At 46.8% G+C, this 11,165-nt stretch overlaps 1 protein-coding gene across 2 annotated transcripts; it reads right to left on the bottom strand.

Annotated features, from left to right (window-relative positions):
- Positions 1-1,195: 1,195 nt before the first annotated feature.
- Positions 1,196-8,980, bottom strand: LOC309614070 (serum basic protease inhibitor-like). 2 transcript variants are annotated; one of them, XM_082361853.1, is made up of 3 exons: positions 7,479-8,980; positions 3,896-4,091; positions 1,196-3,434 (listed from the first exon to the last, which is right to left on the bottom strand). In XM_082361853.1, exons 1-3 carry the CDS (start codon positions 7,570-7,572, stop codon positions 3,401-3,403), a joined length of 324 nt encoding a protein of 107 aa, XP_082217979.1. In that variant the 5' UTR covers positions 7,573-8,980; the 3' UTR covers positions 1,196-3,400. The 2 variants fall into 2 exon arrangements, with proteins under 2 accessions (XP_082217979.1, XP_082217980.1); XM_082361854.1 differs by having other exon boundaries at positions 3,351-3,434; positions 3,896-4,088.
- Between the last annotated feature and the right edge of the window lie 2,185 nt (positions 8,981-11,165).

Genomic DNA, 11,165 nt, shown 5'->3' with positions numbered 1-11,165 from the left:
TGATTCCACAGGTGGAATATTTGTCTGATTTGTTCCTCACGGAGCGTCCCAGCACCTAGAGCAGTGCATGGCACGTGATGGCCGCTCAGTGGGTGGATGAGAGCAAATCAAAGGACAGAAATGAACAGCAGTGTGTTAGCTCAGGTCCTCATTTTCAGCCTCCTGCAGGTGTCATCACATCAGCGGATCAATGCCCTTCACTCCCTTCCGCCCCCACCTACCTCAGAAGACAGGTGTAACACAGGGCCGCTTCCTGCATCCCTTGAAGCAGCATCTCAACTCTATGGACACAAGCTCTTTACCTGGCACTGGTCCAGGAGAATGGTGAGCTGGGTGAAGACTATCTCCATCTGGAGGACAAACCCTGATTTTCTGGGTAGAAAAAATTTAAGGGGCGTGGGCAGAGGGGAAGCAAGGAGCTAAACACGTCTCCACAGCATGACCATTCACCGACCCTCACCTGGTTTCACCAACAAGAGAGCTGCCTGCCTGAATGGCTCTCAGGGGCTGGAGTGGATCTCAGGGGAACTTGGAAGATCGCCTGCAACATTCCTCTTCCCACTCTGGTCTCTCCACCAGTGGTTTTGAGATCGGAGGACCTAAGTTTGCATCTCACATCTCCCTTTTCCTAACTTTGTGATCTGGGGCCAGAAATCTCCAAGAGCCCCGTGTCATCAGGTGCCACATGAGATCCGTGCTGCCCACGTCGTGAGGTTGCTGAGGAAGCAGTGGAGGCAACAGACATCTATTCCTTCTCCCTGCACAGTCAGTCCTTGTACTAAGGACAATAGTGAGCTATATGACAGTTAACACTTAGCTCCTTTGACCAGGGGGTCAAATAATGGCAACGTGGGATGGGAAAAGGGCAGGACATGGGTAAAGTCAATCACTGAAGCAAGAGGGCTTTCGGTTACCTCTGACGAAGAAGGAGACCTATTTGGAAGAGAGACTCTGACTCTCCTCTGGCACTGGGGGAACTTCCTGAGGGCGGACTTCTAGAAGGGGACACTGCAACAATCAATGCTGTTTGTTCATTTCTTTACTACAGTCGACAGCACATTTAAAAAGCAGTCAGGAGCTAAGGAAACTAAAACTCTATGTGCTTCTAGACAACTTACTTTGGACTGTGGTGTTCAAAGAACCTTAGGAGGATAATCGACATGGTCCTCAAAAGGACCCAGACTTGGGGATTTCTTAAGGCAGATACCATCATCCTCTTTTACAAAGAAAGAATCTGTGGCTCAGAGAGGTGAAGTGACTTGCCCAAGATCACACAGCAACATAGTGAGTTACTGAAGCCAATCTCTTTTCATGAATACCAAGTCATTTTCCCACTCACTGTTATAAATTGATAATTATTAAATAACATATATTTAGAGTAGTACTCTTACTGTTATCTGATCATACATTCACTAAAAGGTTACTCTGCCAATACTTGTACAAAGCATTTAACAAATATCATATCTTTTTAATTGTCATCACAACTTTATGAGATTGATACAAAAAGAGAAAAGCAGCCTCTGAGTTGCAAGACCTGACCTGACATCACAGTGCACCTTATGTTCTCCTACTCAACAGAAACATTTCAGAAACCTTCAACATCAGATAATGTCATTCTGTGTGCATGATGGATCAAGACAAAAATAGGACATTCGGTAATGATGTTTGAACACAGAAAAAAGGAGGTAAATTATACAAACCACCAAAATATCCAAGCATCCCCCTGTATTGAGTGACTGCTACTTCTTTAACAAGTACAGCTCTAACCTCTATCTAGTCTTCCCTTCTTAGAGTTAAGATACCCATTCAGAGAGCTGCCCCACTTCCTGAGAGCATCCATCCGGAGCAGAGCCAGCTTCCTGAAACACACTCCCCGCCCCCCACCAACCAAATCACCTAACACAAGCCCACATCCTATAAGTTCTATCTAACATTCTCTTAATGAGACATCATATTGTTTTCCAAGGTGATTCCTATTCCTTGCTGCAGTGAGTAATAAACCCAACTAGTTCAACTAGGAAAGGGAGTGTTTTTAGTCGTCTCTGGCTAGAATAGTTAAAAAGTACAAGCATTATCCTTATTTTATAATTACAGAAAGTAAAGCTCAGAGATGTTGGGAAATTTGCCCAAGACTACAAGGAGGTGAGTAACAGAACCAGCACCATCTGTGTTCTTGTTTATTTAAATACTATGCTTGTTGTGGTCCCCATGCCTCAATTTCCTCATCTGTAGTGAAACAGATACTCTCGGTTCTCCAAAGGTGCCTCCATCCCACATCTTCCCAGAGGCAGGAGCATGAAAACATTGCCAAAGTCGCTCTACTTGGGAGAGCTGGGACCTGTTGTGTTACGAAACTCATACAGTAGCTAAGTGACATCTCCGTGTCACCATTTCCTCCCTTGAAGGATTCTGAGGATGATTAATAGAAGAATGCAGGCAAAATGCTAACACAGAGCCTGGCGCACTAAAAGGGTAGTTGCCCTTCTTAACTGAAGTAAGAAGCCCCCTCCGCACATGTGACCTCAGGCAAGGGGGTTCCTACTGCAAATGGACAACTGAGTCTCATGCTCCTTTCTTTGTTCTTCTGAGAGTCCAGGAGAACAACCTGCACCCAAATTTGACCTGGCCCAAGAAGTGAAGAAAGAAAGCTTTCATGTTGAGGTGTCTCTCACCCGGGTTTTTGTGTAGCTTGGAGTGGCCATTCAGAGGTAGATGGTGCTGTAATGGGTGTGCTTCCTATACCTGGCAGGGTCCAGTCTGAGGACAGGAAAAGGGGAGGTGCCCACTGCTCTGCAGAATAGTGAGAAGGACCAGCATCTCCGTGGACCCTAGAGGTGAAGGTTCTTAGGGGCAAACCACGGAATCCACTCCAGTTAGTTTAATTTGAATATGAATTTATTGAAATATAAGCCAGACAGTTTGAAGCCGTAGAAAGGAAAATGTGCAACATCACTGCGAGGGAAAGGGGCTTCTTTATTGAAAAGACCGCTGCCACCACTGGTGCTGAGAACTGGATGCCAGAACTTCCACCTTGGCCGCCCACAAGGAGAGCAGTGATGGTGGAGAAGGGGATGAAGGTAAGGATGCTGTGAGGATGAGGGTTAAGATAAGAACCCTGACATGAGGAATGTGCTCCTGCATTCATTCCTTCCTTCCTCAAATATTTATGGACGGTCTCCTTGGTGCCAGGACCTGTGCTAAGCGCTAGGGATAAAGGGAAGACTTGCTCTCATGGTGCTTAAAATCCACTGGATGAGACAGAACTAAGGCATGTAGACCCATGGGGGGAAGGAGAGAGGCAGGGTTCTGCTGAGGAGGGTGGGGTTGAGAAGGACTCAGAGGAGACTGAACTGTTTCAGAAGCAGCCGCAGCCCAGCCCTGTGTGCATCCTCCTTGGACTTCAGAGTTTCGGGGTGGTACAGTTCGAAGGTCCTCTGCAAAAAGAAAGGAACTTGCTGATTGACATCTCTCAAGCACCACACTTGGACACCGCTGACCTTGACAGATCCTAGACTTTCCCAGAAATATGCAACCACAGTCCACCCAGGACCAGAATGACCAAAAAGAAGGAAGTGAGTTTCCAAGCCTAGGTGGGGAGCTCAGGAGCTCTGCAGACCTGCTCTGTAGGGCGGCTGACTCAGTGTTCCCATCTGAGAAAAGGGGAGCATGTGAGGAGGCTCAGATTCTCATGATGGGGCTTCTAGGGTGACCTTCTGCCAAGCTGGCCCGTGGAGGATGTGCTCAGTGTGTGGTTTCACAAGACACTGCAGCCACTTCTCCTGGGTGGCAGCGAGGAGGAAAGACACTGTGCAGGTGTGAATGGTGTGGGGCCCCCTGAGCTCCACCTCTTTTTCTCAGCCCTTCCCCTCCCGCCCTGTCCTGTCCCCTTTCTTACTCGAGGGTCCCGACATGACCACCGCAGGTCTTCATGCAGTCCTCTGCCGTCAGGAAGTTGTTCTTATTCCCACGGCAGCCGCCGTACATAAAGGTCTCACACTGCCCGGACTTGGCGTTGTAGAAGTACCTGACCTTCTGGGCCTTGCAGGGACCCGCATACTGAGGCTCCAGGCAGAAGGCAGGCTGAGAACCTGCTGGGATGGGAGGGGCTGTGGGTCAGTTAGGAGGATGGTCATCGCAGCTCGGTCTACAAGGTCAACAACTGAAACCACCAGTTTGTCTGCGATAGAGAATGTTAGGGTTCTGGGGGCTGGTCAAATTGAAAAGGCCATTTGACAACCTGCTTTCTGGGATATTATTATTAATGTTCCTAGGTGTGACATGGTATGGTAATCATGCACAAATTTATAACTCCATCATGAAGTATTTTAAGATTAATTGGTATGATGCCTTTGATTAGCTTCAAAAAATCTACCAAAAAAGAATAAAAAACGGCAGACAAGGCAAAAAATATTCGTCATATGTCAGTAATTATTGGAGCTGGTACCTGGGTTTTATAATACTATGCTCTGCACTTATGTGTATGGTAAAAAGTTTCCACCATTAATAAAAAAGTGTGAAGGAATCAGGCTGTAATGGAGAAAGGCATGAAGAAAACATACCAGTGTGTTCTCTTTTGTTACCTCACAGGGACTCTATAAATTGAATATTGACCCTATATTCATACTGTGACTTATAATAAGCAATATATATATATATATATAATATATATATAATATATATTATATATATATATTATATATATACTATATATATATATATAATATATATATTATATATATATATGTTCTTTGTCATTTTCCTGGCACAGAGTTCTTACAAACCTTGGTATTTCTTAAGTGCTGAGAGCAATAAAAGTGTCTTTTGTTATGTGAAGTAGGTAACTTTTGGGAAGACCCTAGTAACCCCAGAATGGGTTCTGGTTGCCAGGGCAAACCACTGCCTGAAGGTTTGCAAGGCAAACCTTGCAAATGGAAGGTTGCAACTTCCATTCCTACTCTCCCTCACGGCCTTCCATCCACAGTTCAGCCCGCCCCCCAACCTCAGGGATCGGAGAGGAGCTGGAGGTTGAACAATCACCAATGGCTAATGACTTAATGCATCATGACTAGATAAGGAAGCCTCCATAGAAACTTCAACAGAGGAAGAGATTCATGTTATTCAAAAGGACTGACATCGACCCAGGGTACAACATAGGTACACGTTCCATCATTGCTCACCTGGACCACTGCAGCAGCCTGCTCCCTGGGCCTCTGTCTCTGCCCTTCGCCCCCTAGAGGCCACTCTCCACACTGCAGCCACAGGGATCCTATCCCATTGCTCCCATGACCAGTCCCTCAGTGACTCCCCATCTCTCTCACAGTCAAATTCCGATTCTCATCCTACAAGGCTGGTCAGGACCTGTCCCCATGGCTTCTTTGGTCTCATCCCTTCCCCTCTCCTCCCCTCCCACCCACTCAGCTCCAGCCACCCTGGTAATTGCTGCTGCTCGTTCACACCAGGCGTGTTCTTTCTGCAGCCTCTGCTCCAACGCCCCCTTATCATAGAGGGGTTCGCTGATCAGTCTACAGAAAGAGCACAGCCTCCTTTATCCCCATCACTCTCTACCTTCAAAAACTCATAACCTAGCAGAGTATTCCCCCTTTCGCTATTGTCGGTCTCGCTCCTTGAAGGCAAGGTATTTTTCCGTATTCTGTCTACAGCTCTTTCCCCACACCAAAAACCAAGCCTGTAGGGACTTAATACATATATGGCCAGGGAACGAATCTTCCATTTCATGCTCATGCCAAGCACACAGTCACTGAATAGAGTGGATATAATGGAATTCCTGTTAGTGCAAAGTCTACTTGATGATGGGGCAGGTCTACATAATTATCAATGTACCTCTAACATTCTATATCCTGAGAGGGTAATAAAATAATAGTCAAAAGAGGACAAGGGAAAGGGCCTTGAGACTTTACTAAGATTGTATCAGCCTTGGTCCCAGGAGCCAACTCACACAAGCGTTGTGTTTCTTGCTTTCCCTGCAGTTGCTCTGCTCAGTGGTCCCATGTCTTTCTGATTAATTTTAATCCTAGAGGAATAATTATTTGACACCTAAATATTTTTTCTTTCCCAAAAGAGGTAGGTAGAGAAATTTTTTCAATTTAACACATCTTGGTGGAAAATGGACAAAATTGGCCATGAAATGTGTTTAAACTCTTTAAATTCATAACTGGTAAGTTGTTCAAAACCCCATGTAACATGGTTCCCATTTTCAAGTGAGGAAACTGCAGATGAGTTGCCCCAGGACACACGGCATGTGGGTGACAGGGTCAGGACAAGATATATCATGTCACAACCCATTAGATAAACTACCTGATTCTGCCAGGAATTCTGAAAATACTGGTAACTGGTAAGAGTTTCTGGCTGCAGTGCCCAACTTTCATTATTGCCCTGTCCCCAAGCCTCACTGGAGCCCCCAAATCACAGGGAAGACGGAGTCTGGTTTTTCCCTGACACCAAATATGTGGTGTCTCTACCAACACCAAACAATTCCCTAAACTCCCACTGGGCATCCCAGAAGGCAATTTACTTCTGATACTAAATCCATGGAATTAGTGCAGATCCCGTAGGTTGAGAGCTCAAGACTGTCCTCACTACAAATGCCAGCCACGTGATCCGGAGTCACTCATGCTTGTGACCGACTGGCTAAAAATCGGAGGTTCCATGACCCCACCTCCATGTTCACTAACCAATAGAAGTGGAGACAGAACTCAGGAAAACCCTTTACTTACTGTTCCCAGGTTATTATAAAGGATAAAGCTCAGGGACAGCGAAATGGAGGAGATGCGTAGGGCAAAGGGGGAGGAGAGGTGGGCGGAGGCTCCGTGCCCTAGGGGAGCACACCGCCCTCACAGCACCTCCATCCGTTCACCACCCCGAAAGCTCTCTGAACCCCAATATTTATGGATTTTTATTGAGGTTTCAATATATAGGTATATTGATTGAATCATCGGCCAATGGTGATTGATCTCCATTTCAATACCCTCCCGTCTCCCCAGAGGCTGGGATGCGGGCTGTTGAAAGTTGTAACCTCTAAACACATGATTGGGTTTTTTTGGAGACCAGCCCCATCCTGCAGGTCTCTCCGTGGCCTTCCTTTACTCACCTCATTACCATGAAAAAAAACCAGTAAATTCCAGGAGTTTCAGGAGGTCTGTTCCAGGAACCAGGACAAGGATCAAATATTGATCTCACTACAGTGAAGTTCAGGGACACAGCACTGACCAGGAATAGAGAGTGTCAGAGATGGGATCCCTGATCTGGTAGAGGTAGGTGGGATATATATTTTTTAATTTGAATTTTAATTTTTTTTCCTATTGAGAGCCATGAAATATCCCTGGAGTTAAAACTGCCCAACTTCCCAGGAGAAATCCAGAGAGGGCTGTCAGCACCCACCCCACCCCTGCTCCCCAGCCCCCTCCGTGGACTCCCCTCATCCCCCCGAGCCTGCAGAGGAGAGGTGAGCCGGGACTTACCTCTGGCATGGCTCTTGTGTTTACCCCCCGGGGTGCAGGCCACCAGGGTGCCCAGGAGGACGAGAAGGGCGACGGAGAGGCAGAGCCGTCTCATGTTCGTGGCCTCGCAGGAGGGCTTCTGAGGAAACCTGGGGGCTGACAGAGCTTTTCATATCCCAGCTGAGGGGTGGGACAGGCAATAAGGAGGGGAGTGAGGAAGGGGAGGAGCTGGGGTCAGTCCTGTTTATTGCGTAATCTCCCCACCTAACCAGGCTTTCTGCTTCTGTCTGCTGGGGCCAAATGCCCAGTAACAGCACTTCTCAGATTTAACTATGCCTGTGGGTCTCATGGAAACAAAGATTGTGATTCCACAGGTGGAATTTTGTCCAATATGTTGACTCAGGGATCATCCCAGCACCTAGAGCAGTGCACGGCACATGATGAGTGAATGAGAGCAAATCAAAGGATGGATAAGTGAACAACAGTGTGTTAGCTCAGGTCCTCCTTTTCAACTCCTGCAGGTTTCATTACAGCTGGGAATTATGCGCTTCACCCCCACCCCTACCACTACCTAACTCAAACACAGGTGTGACACAGGACACCTTCCTGCAACCATTGCCACAGCTTCTCAACTGGATGGACACTTGCTGTTTACCTGGCACTGGCCCAGGCAGAAGCCCTCTTGGGGCAGCAACCCTGTTTTCTCAGTAGAAAAAGGAGTAACGGGTGTGGGCAGAGGGGAAGCAGGGAGCTGAACACATCTTCACAGCATGACCTCCCACCGCCCCTCACCTGGTTTCAGAAACAGGAAAGCTGCCTGCCTGAGTGGACCTCGGGGGACCTTGGAAGATTGCCTGCAATAGCCTCCCTCCTCCTGCTCTCTCCCTCAGTGGTTTTGGAACCATAGGACCTCAGTTTGAGTACCAGTTCTGCCTTTTCCTAACTTTGTGCCCTGAAGACTTAAATCTCCCAGAGCCCTGTGTTTTCAAGTGTCACATGAGGTCAACGCTGCCAACATCATGCGTTTCTGTGGAAGAAGTGGAGGCAATAGACATATATTCTTCTCCCTGAGAAGTCAAAGTACTTTGTAATAATAATAATAATAATAATGTCATTACAGCAGATAAAACTTAGCTTCTTCTATGTGTCAGACATTATCCTAACTACTTGACATATATTAACTCATCTAATCCTCAAAAATCTTAAAAGAGGTGGTGAGGAATTTTTGATATTTCCTCATGTTACAGAGGAGGAACCTGAGTTGACAGGAAATAATTTGCCTAAAGACATAGAGTGTAGAGAGAGTATCTGAACCCAGGGATCTGGCTTCAGAGTCTGTGCACCATGCACTCTGCTGCGCTGTAAGCTGTAAACTATAGTGCATGTGAGGGGTTACACACCCCCAGTCTCTTCACTCACTCCCATATATTCACTCCCAGTTACGAACATGCAGCATCAAGCCCCACCCCCCCTCACTCATCCACACATATTCAAGCAATCTTCCATTAACACACACACACACACACACACACACACACACACACACACACACACACACCCTCTGTGCTCCACTTCCAGGGTCAAGGAGAAGGGAGCTGGCTCAATGTCCAGAAGCCCCAGGAGCAAGCCCAGCCACATGTCAAAGGGGCACAGAGCTGGGTGATGAGCTGCAGAGGACAGGAGGGGCTGCCTTCCTGGCACAAAGTCACCCTTTCCCTTGAGAAGGGCAGGAGCTCCCAATACCGAGCTGCCCCTGGACAGAAGGGCATCGGGAGCGGGGTACTCACAAAACAAACCACTGTGTGTGGAGGGTCTACTCTCTCCTGAGACATTTCACATGTATGATTTCATTTAGCCTGATGTCAGCCCTACAACATCTGGGATTCTCATCCCATTTAGCCAATGAGAAAGCAGAGGCTCAGAGAGGTAAAGCGACTTGCTCAGGACCCACAACCAGCAGATGGCACAACTGGGATTCTAGCTCAGGAGGCCCTCTGGTCCTGCCCCTCTTCCTGCCTCAGTCTGTCCATCTGAGACCAGGGAGCAGCAGAGACCACCCCTAACGGCAGAGACTCCTCTTTTCTCTCCCTCCCCTCTCATCTGTCTGTCTTTCTCTCCCAGTGTCCTCCTCCCTCTGGTCCAGATTAGAGGCCCCTAGACCCAGAAGCCCCCTGATGGGCCTGTCCTCCCTCCACCTTTCACCTCCCTGCACATGAGTGACTGAGTCTCTAGTTTCAAACCTTCCCGGCCCCTGGGGGCATCTTCAGAGAAATCACAAGGCGGGAACATCACAAGGGTTGCATTCTGGATAAAGACCAATGACCCCAACACTGTGGGAACACAGGTCATATCTCTGTTTCTAATCCTCAGTTTTTCCCTCTGAAAAAATGAGAATCTTGGATTCCATGCTATCTAAGGCCTCTTCTTGAAATGGATGGAATGCACCCGGGGCAGGAGGAAGAGGTTTATCTTTTTGTGACGCTGTGCCCTGTGAGAGGTACGTTCATATCCACGTCATGAGTGGCCACTTTCTGGCTACGTGATATCACAGCACCTCACTTTTTGGAACCACATAATCTTCCTCCTTAAAAGTGGTCTCATGAATACTGTTTTTTTAAGGATTATTTTAAGGATTAAAAGGAAAAGCATAAACCACAGGTTCAAATCTGGCTAGAATATAAGTATTGTCAGCCCATACAGTGCAATTTACAATTTGAAACATTTGCCAAGATTGAACAGTGGGGGATTGCTTTAAAAAGTAAATTTCTAGTATTGTTGGGAAAAGTAAACGATCTGGCTGCACAGTCCTGCAATTTAACAAGAGCAGTGAGTCTCAAAATTGAGTGAGCATCAGAATCACTCAGCCAGTCGTTCAAACACACGCTTGAGATCCCACCCCCAGAGTTTTGATCACTAGGACAGGGGTGGGACCTAAGTATCTGCATCTAACCAGCTTCCCGGGCTGCTGACGGCGCTGCTCAAGGGACCACACTTTGAAAGCCATGAGCTAAGCTAAGTAGAGCTGCTCTCTTCCCATGAAGGGAGCATTCCCCCCAGTTTCCATAATCCCCACCATGCCTTATTGTCCCCCCAGCCCCACTCCAAATACCTCCATCCTCAACACTCAACTGATCTGGAAGGAATTTAAAATTGTGACCTGTGGGGTGGGCTCACAGTAAGTGTTCAGTAAAAGGTAGCTTGTTCTTATTTAACAATCTTATGAAGTAAGTATTATTATTCCTATTTTACAGATGAAGAAACTGAAGTTCATCTAAGGGAAAGTGACTTGCTGGATGAAAAACAGCTGAAAATCACAAGGAAGAACTTGCCAAAAAATGTTAGTCATGTGGCCCCGCTAATTTCAATGGTATAAATACACAAACACATAAACAACACACAGGCAAATCTATCTGATATTAACATAGATGATGCATCAAAGATTGTGGACACGACTTCATGAGAATAAAATCACATTTATCAAGAAAGGGAAGAAGAAAAAGTTAAAATGGAAGGTTACATGAGTCAGCTGCAGACATGTCTACTCTAAGGTAACTGTAAACAAGTGACATTGAAGATCTGAGAAATTCCCAGGAACAAACAGGATGCCTTTCACCAAACAATGGAGCTTTCTCCTCTTGGACTGTTGAACCCATTCAAACTCCCTTCTCTCCAAGGAAACTTCTCTCTCTGAGTATATGGGCTATTTTG

This window comes from Balaenoptera borealis (genome assembly GCF_965194805.1).
Source record: "Balaenoptera borealis genome assembly, chromosome: 16".
In the NCBI taxonomy this organism is placed as follows: domain Eukaryota; kingdom Metazoa; phylum Chordata; class Mammalia; order Artiodactyla; family Balaenopteridae; genus Balaenoptera; species Balaenoptera borealis.
The sequence above is the reverse complement of the archived record's forward strand: the minus strand, read 5'-3'. Positions and strand labels throughout refer to the sequence as shown.